Raw genomic sequence first — 12500 nt, 5'->3', positions numbered from 1 at the left:
AATTGTTTACGAATATATTAAAAGTGCCGTGGATTATGTTTTTGTTGAGAATTGAAAATTTATGTTCTAAAATGACATAACATATTATGTGTGTGTATGTATATATATATATATACATATATGTATATATATATATATATATATATATATATATATATATATATATATATATATATATATATATATATACTATATATTTAATTAAGCATTAAAATAACTGATCCTCAGTCAAGTACAGTTTTAGTGACAGCTGAGATTTGAATATTTCACTGTCAGAAGTTATGAATAGTCAGCTCCATATGATGTTGATTGATGGTGGCGCGTTGTGATTAATATTTATATTTGCAAATCAGATACCCGGTCTCTAAATTGTCTTTCCTCTTTTATTTCCTTATGTTTTGGTTCTAGTGGAGGAGAAAAATCTGGATTGTTTATGTAAGTGACTCCCAGGGGACGAGTCTATCAAAGAAATGAATCTCAAAGAAATTAATCTCTCAGTGAAGTGAATTTTCAAAGAAATAAATTTCTCAGGGGAATTAATCTCTCAGAGAAATAGATTCTCAAGGAAATGAATCTCTCAGAGGAATGAATCTCTCAGAGAAATTAATCAGAACGAATCTCAGAGAAGTGACTCAAAGAAATAAGTCTCTCAGAAATGAATCTCTCAAAGGAATGACTCTCTCAAAGAAATGAATCTCTCAAAGACATTAGTCTATCAGAAATGAATCTCAAAGAAATTACTCTCTCAAAGAAATTAATCTCTCGGTGATAAATCTCTCAAAAAAATGAATCTCTCAAAAAATGAATCTCCAAAGAAATGAATCTCTTGTAAATTAATCTCTCCAAGAAATAAATCTGTCAGAGAAATGAATCTCTCAAAGAAACGAATCTCTTAGAAATGAATCTCTCAAAAGAAATAAATCTTTCAAAGAAACGAATCTCTCAAAGAAATGAATCTCTCGAAGAAATGAAATGTGCATCATGAAATTTGATATTCACGTAAAGGAAATGACAAAGTGTTTCCAATCCAGTACGTTCTGTGTCAGCCATTATTTTTTTTCCAGCTTTCTAGTCAACAGTTTTACATAAAGAAAATAGGGCTTTATAAAAGAAATATAAGCTTAAAGATAAAAGGCCAAAGTGGAAAAAATAGCAAGTAAGCTTTACTCAAGTCCCGGGCTGTTCTTTCCTTAATTAATTTGTACTTACTGCTGGGCTACTGGTTTTATTCCATCCTAGTTTAGCTCACACTTAATAACTGACAGGAGCAAATAGACAAGGTCGATAAGTCTGACAAGTCATGAATTTACTGGGAGGTTCAGGTACAAGGTGAATTCATTGTGGCACACTTTGATAGGACAGACATCAGTAAGCATGAGGGCATTACATAAGGTTCTTTGCTGAGTGCCTTCGGCCCCTAGCTGCAACCTCTTTCGTTCCTTTTACTGTACCTCCTTTTATATTCTCTTTCTTCCATCTCACTTTCCACCTCTCCTATTAATTGATTCATAGTGCAACTGCGAGGTTTTCCTCCAGTTACACAAGCCTTTTACTGTCAATTTCCGTTTCAACGCTGAATGACCTCATAGGTCCCAGTGCTTGGCCTTTGGCCTAAACTCTATATTCCATGCCATTCCAGTATCCATTCTGCGTTAAAATTCCGGTTACGCTCGTTTTTGAAACAGTGGTGTCCTTGGCAAGATGGATATAAATGAAACAGGTTTTAAGGAGATGTAGGAAAGCAAAGTTGTCCCAAAATAGGCCTAGCATCATCTAACTGAAGGCTTAAACGAGCATGTCCATCATTTTAATGATGACAACGTTCTCAAATTAAGTCAGTTTTTAGTCTCGCCAAAGTAATTTATACAGTAAAGGTTTAATTATAAAATAAGAGTTTTTGTTAATTTAGGTTGGTGTTACTTTCCTTCAGATACACATGTAAACTGTCCAAGCAGGACTGAACATTAAGTTGGGTGAGGTCTTTGCATGTCGCGTTATGTAGCTAAAATCATCCCAGTTATTTTTTGACTTGCAGCTGTCATGAGAGTCATGCAACACTTAGGACAACTGATGTTTTCCGTCGTGAAGTAAAAATTGTATTTATTTATGGATTTATATTTACTACAGGAATATGTTTATGAGCTCTTAGAGTTACATAACGAGGATCAGTATCAATTTTATTATTTTGGCTCCATCGGCGTGAGGTAGAATAAAACTAGTTACCGGCGGAGTAACAGGAAGGAATCATTGTCAGAACGGATGAAAAAAAAAAGTGCTACAGTTAAAGAAATATAAAGGCACCGACCCACTTCCTATTTCTTGCTGATCTTTAGTGTTATATTTATTTTATATGGGACTTTCCCCAGTTTGAGCGATATAGAATAAAGCTACTTACAGGAGCAGTGGCAGTGAGGAATCGTCTGTTAGAAAGGGTAAAAAATAGTATTACGGCAAAAGAACAAATTACAGGGCAGACCCATTTGTTATTTCTTGCAGATTTTTTTAAAAATCAGGGACTTACCATAGGGCCAGAAGACCACACCCAGGAACCATCAGTTGATTTGGAACCTCCAACCCAAAGGTACTCGGGAGCATCTGTCGAAGAATAAAAAATTATTAGTATAAAATACTTTATAAGTTTTGAAGACAACTCTCTCTCTCTCTCTCTCTCTCTCTCTCTCTCTCTCTCTCTCTCTCTCTCTCTCTCTCTCTCTCTCTCTCTCTCTATATATATATATATATATATATATATATATATATATACATACATACACACATACATACACATAATAATATTAAGCTACAAATGTCCTTTAATATACAGTTTGCTCTATGTAGCTTAATACTTGTATATATGAATCACGGTGATGTGATAAAATTCATTAATATATATATATATATATATATATATATATATATATATATATATATATATATATATATATATTTATATATCTGCTCTTTCTATACATATACAGTATATATATATGTATATATATAAAACATGTTTTGGAAAATTTGAAACTGTCAGTTTTATACATGTGGCCAAATATAAAATCCATGCCAAAATATAAATTTTCATCATATCAACAAAATCAATAGGGTAAATATTCTCCACCGAGAGGACGTTATGGTAAATTCCACCGCCCGTGCCATCGCTAATATTTTATAATAATCGTAAAGATTCCACGAATTATATTCATTACCAGTGTATGACATTCCGTTCCGTCCCTAAGTTGCTGTGGATATCATCAGGAGCGAGAGGAGTGGCCCTCGCAACCGAACCCAAGATGAGATGCGAAACCGTTTTACTTGAATAATAAAAGGAGGCACGAAAGCTGCCGCCCAGCGTCTGGCCACACATGGCAAGTAATCTCTGTCCCCGCCACTTATTTATTGGTTCCTCAGTGTCTCTCCTTTGATGTCAGAGGAGGTGTGTTTATTTATTTACTAAAGTTATTTCATTGTTTATTTATTTATTTATTTATTTATGTAATTGTTTGTTTGCGTTTTTGTTTTGGTTTTGGGATGGCTTGGCGGGTAACCTTATGCCGCTACCTACCCTACTCTAGGCAAAGAGAGAGAGAGAGAGAGAGAGAGAACCGACTGTATTAGTTTCGATATGTCATTAATTTATTTAAAAGTCAAATTATTCGGTAGCTAATTGCTTATGTAAACTCAGTCAGAATGTCTGAGTTAATTATAAGTCTCCGTTTTGTGTCTTTGTAATTTATTTCGTTAATATTTTGTCCATATTTTGGTTCTCATTGATATCTGGAAACCTTTCTTAACATCTTGAATAGCTTTGATGTTACTCGTGTGAAAATATGAAATCACTTGACAGTGAAAAATAATATGAGATTGAAGTACAGGTCAATCAGTAAACTTTTCCCAGGGTCATTTTAGAGCAGTGCAATTAAATTACCGTTTATGAAAAATCTTGTTTTAATAGACTTCAAAATAAAATCCCAAGAGAACTTGATGCTAACAGAAATGATTATGAGGTCGGATAATATTTTTATTCTGCATGACTTGATGGCTATATCAGGCGCAGCAAATTATTATTTTTATCGGGATTATTATCTGCAGACTAAATTTATTACAATAATGTAGTGTGAGCAAAAGAACCTCATAATTCATCTCAGATTTAGTGAAATTCCATTTGCTGTTTAACTGCAGTTTCTGTCTAAAACAGCATACAGTATTATTTTTACTCTACTTATTGATTTATGAAATAGCTCTGACCAATTGTTGCATAAAGTTATGTACAGTAAGATCCAATGTACCACGATCTTGCTAATAGAAAGACCCATTGCTTCACGTCTAGTAACCTAACGACCCATTGTCCCATGAACTTATTTAATGTACAACCCATTGTCCTGTAAATTTATTTCCTACATGACCTTTTGTCTTAGTGGTCATACTTTCAGTATGACCCATTGTCCTCCACATTTAATTGCTGCTGACTCATTGCCTTTTGAATATACTTGCTGTATGACCTTTTGTACTGTGAGCTTACTTTATTTGTAACCTATTATCTTATGAGCTTACTTGCTTGGTAACCCATTATCCAACTAGCATACTTGCTCTGTAACCCATTATCCATCTAGCGTACTTGCTTTGTAACCCATTATCCTATGAGCTTACTTGCTTTGTAATCCATTGAGCTTACTTTATTTGTAACCTATTATCTTATGAGCTTACTTGCTTGGTAACCCATTATCCAACTTCAAATTTACTTGCTCTGTAACCCATTATCCAGCTAGCTTAATGCTTTGTAACCCATTATCCTATGAGCTTACTTGCTTTGTAATCCATTGAGCTTACTTTATTTGTAACCTATTATCTTATGAGCTTACTTGCTTGGTAACCCATTATCCAACTAGCTTACTTGCTCTGTAACCCATTATCCAGCTAGCTTACTTGCTTTGTAACCCATTATCTTATGAGCTTACTTGCTTTGTAATCCATTGAGCCTACTTTATTTGTAACCTATTATCTTATGAGCTTACTTGCTTGGTAACCCATTATCCAACTAGCTTACTTGCTCTGTAACCCATTACCCAGCTAGCTTACTTGCTTTGTAACCGATTATCCTATGAGCTTACTTGCTTTGTAATCCATTGAGCTTACTTTATTTGTAACCTATTATCTTATGAGCTTACTTGCTTGGTAACCCATTATCCAACTAGCTTACTTGCTCTGTAACCCACTATCCAGCTAGCTTCACTTGCTTTGTAACCCATTATCTTATGAGCTTACTTGCTTTGTAATCCATTAACCTATGAGCTTAATTGCTGTGTAACCCATTATCTTATGAGCTTACTTGCTTTGTAACCCATTATCCTATGAGCTTACTTGCTTTGTAACCCATTATCCTATGAGCTTACTTGCTTTGTAACCCATTATCCTATGAGCTTACTTGCTTTGTAACCCATTATCCAACTAGCTTACTTGCTTTGCAACCCATTATCTTATGAGCTTACTTGCTTTGTAACCCATTATCCTATGAGCTTACTTGCTTTGCAACGCATCATCCAACTAGCTTACTTGCTTTGTAACACATTATCCAACTAGCTTACTTGCTTCTGTAACCCATTATCTTTTGAGCTTACTTGCTTTGTAACCCATTAACCTGTGAGGTTACTTGCTTTGTAACCCATTATCCAACTAGCTTACTTGCTTTGTAACCCATTATCTTATGAGCTTACTTGCTTTGTAACCCATTAACCTGTGAGGTTACTTGCTTTGTAACCCATTATCCAGCTAGCTTACTTGCTTTGTAACCCATTATCCTATGAGCTTTTTTGCTCGATGACCTTTCGTCTAGTGAGATTACTTGCTCTGGGAAGTTCCATTGTTGTCTAAGCTTACTTGTTACACCGTCCAATTCACTTGTTACTTGGTCCGTGGTCCTGTGGGCACACTTGCTGTACTGTGACTGTACTGGCTCTGTGATCCATTGTCCTGCGTGTATACTAGCTGCATGACCCTTTGACCAGTAAACATACTTGCTTCGTGACCCATTAACCTGTGAGCTTACTTGCTGTATGCCCCCTACCCAGTAAACTTACTTACAGTGGTACTGATTTCAAGAGTGTACCGTCAGGCAACACACATTGACGCATGAATTTATTTTTATAAGACTTGCCCATTATCCAAGAGCTTTCAGATAGACCTAGTACTACTGGAGTTTATTGAACTTATTTATGAGCTACAAAAAGGGATTTACCTAAAAATGCATCATTGCTAGTGCTTTATCATACTGTAGTGTAGACCCAAAATCCCAGGAGCTGTTTTGTGAACCCTTAATCCCAGGAGCTGATATGTAGACCCATAATCCCAGAAGCTGTTATGTAGACCATAATCTCAGGAGCTGTTTCGTAGACCCATAATTTCAGAAGCTGTTATGTATACCCATAATCCCAGGCGCTGTTTCGCAGACCCATAATCCCAAGCGCTGTTTTGTAGACCCATAATCCCAGGAAATGTTTTGTAGACCATTCATTCATAGAGCTCACTCATTAGCCTTATTATTCCCCCTGAACTTACTTGCGGTACTGTTGAGGTGGATGCGAAGATCTCGGAGGCTCCTGGGGGAGGCCAAGTCTCCTCCCAGCCGACCGCATTCTCTTCTGGCATCCTCCCATCCTTTCATCTCGGTTGCGGCCAGATAGAAGCACTCTCCACCCACCTTCTCGAAAGGTGCAGGGCATGAAGAGTAGGCGGCTGCTGCCCAGCCAGCTGAGGAAAGAAACCGGGAAAAATTAGGTGTGCATGTGTTAATGCTAGATAATGAAAATGCCTTTGTTCAGTAAAATTTCCAGTGGTAATTACAAATGTATTTTTTTTATTATATTTCAATTATTGCGACTGTCATAAAATATAACATAGCTGGTACTTATTGTGCTTGCTAAAACGTTGCTAATTATTCTAACCTCGGTGGCCTCTTTTGTGCAGTAAATGCCGAGGTACTACATAGTACAATGCATGTCCAAGAGAGAGAGAGCAATCATGTTATTAAATTAGGTATTCCTGAATTATTTGTATCCCATATAAATCAAATGCAGCCTTTAAGTATCATACTTAGTCATTTTCAGATTCTGCACTGTCAGATCGTACTCTGGTGATGAAAAGTCAGTGGCGTGTTTTCTCTGAAACAATTAACTAGTTAACCTATTTTTAAGGAATTCCTTTGAAAGTTACTTTATCAAATTTACTCATCATGCTTATTGATTTCCTTTACCTACTATTTTTCAGAACATTTTCAGGAACTTCCTCTTCTTCTTAAGAACCTTATCCACTTTATAGCAACTTTCTCCATCTATTTCTATTCCTTGCATCTACTTCCCCCCAGTCCCACCTTACCCATATCCCTCCTCACCACATCTACCCATCTGATCCACTGACGCCCCACTCCTCCCCATCACTGGCATGTTCTTAGCTCTCTTGATTGGTTCCACCTCCCTCTTATTACATGGCCATAGTATCTCGACGAGTATTTCAGAACTCTTTCTCTCTGCATATTCCTTGTCGTCACTGACAATCGTCATTTAATTATTTCAGAGGGGTTGCCCTTGTCTTGCAGTTGGAGAAAACGTCCAGGGCCTGTGTAATCTTCCGTAACCGTTTTGTTTTTAGGTCAGTTAATGACGCGAATCGATTATCTTCTCATTTTCTATGTTCTCGTGATTCTGTTACCTGTCTGGTGGTTGCTCTGTTACTCATCTGAGTTCTGTAGTTCCGATATCCGATTTTTCTACGAATGGCTTGCCATCACTTACGTCAGATTAAGTCTATCGTATTCTTTTGGAATTGTTGCGAAAATTCGCGTAGTGCTTTATATATGAGGAAAGTACTCTGAACCTTTTAAATGCAATCGTTAATACTTTTTATGCTTTTCGTTATTACTTGCTCAGTGTTTTTGATAATAGAGCTGCTAACGTTTAGAAAAACACAAGTTAATACCTCCAGATATCTTAATATTACATTATTCAAAAAGGCGTGGGCTTGCTGAAATGAATATATTCTACAGTGGGGCGGATGTGCTTAAGTCTAATTTCTTCTTTTATTGGATATAAGTCAGTCATGTCGTGACGTCATGGAGGACCCCTTACTGGTCCAGTGGTCAAGGCATTCCCATTTTGTTAAACGACAAAAATATTTTTTTATCATACTCGTTTGTGAATTGTAAGCTAGACCAATAAGTTGTCTGTAAATGTCCAAAGATATAGGTGCATATTGTTATATTATCTACTGTTACACGGCATACATGACCAAATTTTGTGGGTTTTGCTACTTCATCATCCATATCAGATTCAACCTCATTCATTTTCGTATTTTGATCGAAATACACGTCTCCCTCCTCTGCTTAAATAAACTCATCACTGAAACAGATTTTTGTTGAAAATCGCAACAGATTGATAATAATTTAAGCTCTCCATTATGTGGACTAAGAGTTATTCGTTCGGAAGAGTACAGATACTCTGCATCTCGGGCTTCTGAAAAAGTAGTCCATTTCTTTTGCCTCATAACTTGAGAATGATTTGGCTGTAATTGCTATTTATTTATCCTTTAAAAAGTAAATCTGTGGGATCTTTCCTAGATAGTGACCCCCAAGGGTTTTAACCCGGTATGTATCCACCTTTGCGGTGTGTTTAGTACAAGCCCGTTCGGGGTGACCGTAAAATCGTAAACAAAAAACTGTAAATATCATAACGATAATGACCCCCAAGAAATGTTAGTCCTAGATAACGACCCCCGAACTCTGTTGGGGGTCACTATCTAGGAAAAATCCAGTTTGCGTAAAGGATGTTAAACTGTTTTGAATTTCAAGTCCACCCCCTTGTTGGTTAAGACCAACTAGATCGCCTATAGCAGCACCTCAACTTAACAGGCGCTCAGAAAAGTGATGAAATATGTTAAGCAACAAAAACTCAATACTGTTCCCTGCATATGAATATTTTCGTGATATCTTACAGCTAACAGCAATTCCAAATAGTTTCTAACCTGAGCTAACCTGTATTTTACTCTTTACTTTAAATTTAGGAGATTTGTTTAAAAATGTATACCTCAAATGGTAGCATAGCAACAAGTAATCATAATAATGTAACTGATAAGTAGAGAAGCCGATGAAACTGAGGTCGGTTAAGTTGAGGTGTTACTTTGCCTTTCCTCTGACAGTGACGTCTGGATAAAAGGTATCCTGAAGTGTTTTCTTCCATCTGACTTTCCACCCTCTCTAACAATTGTTTCATGGTCCAACTGTGTGTGAGGTTTTTCTCCAATTACACCTCTCAAACTTTCTTACTGCCAATTTCCCATTCAGCACTGAGTGACCTCATAGGTCCCAGCGCTTGGCCTTTGGCCTGAACTCTGTGTTCCAATTCCAATCTTGAAATGCTCTTGCCTTCGTCCTACTCACTAGTAAATGAAGTTACATTATAGACTCAATCATTACCTTGGTGCTGGTCTCCTTGGGGCTGTGGCTGTGGTTGAGGCTCCGCAGCATCAGACACACTGACGCGGCTGTAGGCTTCCTCTAGTAGCTGCAGCCTGGAGTTGATGCTCTTGACCCGTCCCAGTTCTTCCGTCAGTGCGCTGAGCTCTGCCTTGCAGGCAACCATGTCGTCCTGAAATGGTCGGGTTCTAGTTAGTTTAAGCAGGGGAATGTCGTAGCTGTGGTGGGGGAGGAAGGTGGGAATTGTGGGAGTTTATTTCTTCGTTTCAGTTGCTTCAGGTGTCTTTTTGTTTTTTATGTACTCGGAAGTATGTTTTTCCTAGAAGTTATTGTTTTGTGTTCATGGCTGTTTCATTCAAATTCATGTGTGTCTTTACTTGTAGGTATATATATATATATATATATATATATATATATATATATATATATATATATATATATATATATATATATACACATACATGTGTGTGTTTGTGTATGCGTGTATAATTACTATTAGACCTCATTTAAACAGGATGGTATCTAGCGAAGAAATTTATTTAGAAAAAGTTACAAGCTTTCCAGGACTAACTGCCCTCATCGACTGGTAGCCGTCAAATGAGGTCCTGTTATTAATTGTATTAATGCACAGAACATTTGCGCAAGAGATAAAATTTAATATATATATATGTCTATTAAATATACATGTATATATTATATACCTAACACACACACACACACACACACATATATATATATATATATATATATATATATATATATATATATCTGTGTGTGTGTGTGTGTGTGTGCTTTTCTGCGATGTATGTGCGTGTGTGTGTGTGCACGTTTACATCCCTTCACTTAATGCATTGCCCTGGTGCGGATTTCAGCGGCCGCAACACTGCTTTCAAAATATCATGTAACCCAATTTTAGTGTCTGTTTCATTTTATTTGATGATAGCTGCGAGAGTAAAATTACAGTTCTCTTTTGTACTTTTTAATGCTGCCTATTTTTATATAATGCGTGTTTTGACGAATTGATGATACGCCTTGTTGTTATTATTACTATTTAACTGACATGAGCGCACTTGAATCTGATTCTTCCATGATATATCCGCTAAACAAGGACACGAATAGCCATTGTCCTTTTATTTCATTGTGCTTGGACGGAAGTCTGTGCTTTGAGCAAGGCGTACATCACAATGACTACTTTTGTTTCTTTTGTGGCGCTAATAACTGTTGCTGTTAAAATGAGAAGGGCAAATTGCCGAGTAAATTACAGTAGTCATACGTGATTTCGTATGTATTTTTTTTTACCATTACTGTGCGTTAGTAGGTCATTGCATGTACGTTAATGTATCACTTTTGTATTTACCATTACACTGCTTTATAATCTAGTACATTACACTCTACACTGCGTTTCTTCATTGGAAACTAGTATGATATTCCGGAGTACAATAATTCATATACCAGTAGTTTCACCATTTACCAATACATTACTAAGTAGCACAATACATTTCTACTTCACTTTTTCTATAGTACATTGCTTTTTACATTATGCCCAGCTCTTTACTACTTTTACTAATAAAGTCATCGTAGTATTGATTTATGTACCATTTCATTTTTCGTCAATTCACTAGATTCAAAAATACTTGACCTCCTTTACTAGAATACCATTTACTGCGCATTATTTCATTTACAAATACAATACAGGATTTGCTGAGACGGAAATCCATTTATCAGTTTCCTACTTCAAGTACAGTACTGTACTAGACGGAACAACTTATAAGCGGATATTAATATAATTGGAAGCTAGCGTTACAGGTGGAAGGTTACAAGCACTAATTCCATTTTAGAAGCTTTGCATTGTCCACCCACCTCTATCATTTTAAAGTTCACCGCTGACTGTGAATATTAACAGAAGGAAATTATGGGTTATTAACATGTAACATGAGAAGCAGTTTCCACGGATATGTTTAATATACAAAGTCACACACACACATTCACACAGAATACAGTATATATATGTGTATGCGTATATATAGATGTATATATATACACATACACACATAGATGGTCACACACATTCACACACAGTATATATATATATATATATATATATATATATATATATATATATATATATATATATAGTTAAAAGCGATAGATATAGTATATTTTATGGTATATTTCATTCGTGATCACACCCAAGTACACCTAAATTCATCTCAATTATCCCCTTTTAATTTTTTTTTATTGATTTTTAGTAGTAGTTTAGCCGTATATTCCAAAACATGTATTGAACGACCCAAAGAAATGTTAATGTGTGTGTATGTTCTTTTTCCTTCCGCGTCTTTGCATTTATTCATTTATTCAAATGCCTAATCATGTGCCCTTGTATCATGTCTATCTATATTGCATGTGAAGTGGCCTTATCTTTCACAACTACCGAACGTAGTCATTCACATAATTAGAAGTAAAATTATGTGATTTTGTCCTGAACTGTTTTCGTTTGCAACGGGTATGAGTGAATATAAAGGTACTATTAGAGTACTCACGTCAGAGAAATTGCTTACTGTCAGGTTCCTGTGTTTATAACATTTCATATTACAGACGCATTCCCTGACTTCCTATTTGTATATCAAGCTTTCATCGCGTGTCGGTAAACAAGAGTCACTCGCGCTTGCGCGTTTTTGCGCACACACGCTCACGCATACACACATACACACACACACACACAAACACTCTTTCGTGCGAGTTACGGTTTAATTGTCACAGTGATATGTAAAACAGCTTTTAATTGCTGTCATATGAATTTGTATCCGTGAATCTTTTTTTTTGTGTTTTTTTTGTTTTCGAAAAAGGAAATGCTAAGTGGATGACGGAATTCGCATGCTATGCTTGCAGCGCTTGTCCTTGTGCTTGCGTTTGCTTGCGTTCTCTCCTCTGCGGTTTTGTTTCTTTCGACTTTCATGGCTTGAGTAACTTCCCTGATAATCTTTTTATTAGTAATTGTAAATGTCTTTTAAGCAAGGCACTATAGAATCACTGGTTGTTG

At 36.2% G+C, this 12500-nt stretch overlaps 1 protein-coding gene across 2 annotated transcripts in view; it reads right to left on the bottom strand.

Annotated features, from left to right (window-relative positions):
- Positions 1-12500, bottom strand: part of LOC136840894 (low affinity immunoglobulin epsilon Fc receptor-like) — an 87538-nt gene that overhangs the window by 2910 nt on the left and 72128 nt on the right. For both annotated transcript variants that reach the window (XM_067107852.1, XM_067107853.1), the window contains 3 exons: positions 9461-9632; positions 6553-6744; positions 2522-2595 (listed from right to left, as the gene is read on the bottom strand). In XM_067107852.1, coding sequence (XP_066963953.1) covers positions 2522-2595; positions 6553-6744; positions 9461-9632 — 438 coding nt within the window. The remainder of the gene's footprint in view (positions 1-2521; positions 2596-6552; positions 6745-9460; positions 9633-12500) is intronic.

The sequence above is a fragment of the Macrobrachium rosenbergii genome, chromosome 8 (genome assembly GCF_040412425.1).
Source record: "Macrobrachium rosenbergii isolate ZJJX-2024 chromosome 8, ASM4041242v1, whole genome shotgun sequence".
In the NCBI taxonomy this organism is placed as follows: domain Eukaryota; kingdom Metazoa; phylum Arthropoda; class Malacostraca; order Decapoda; family Palaemonidae; genus Macrobrachium; species Macrobrachium rosenbergii.
Note: the sequence above shows the minus strand (reverse complement) of the source record. Positions and strands in the feature narration are given on the sequence as shown.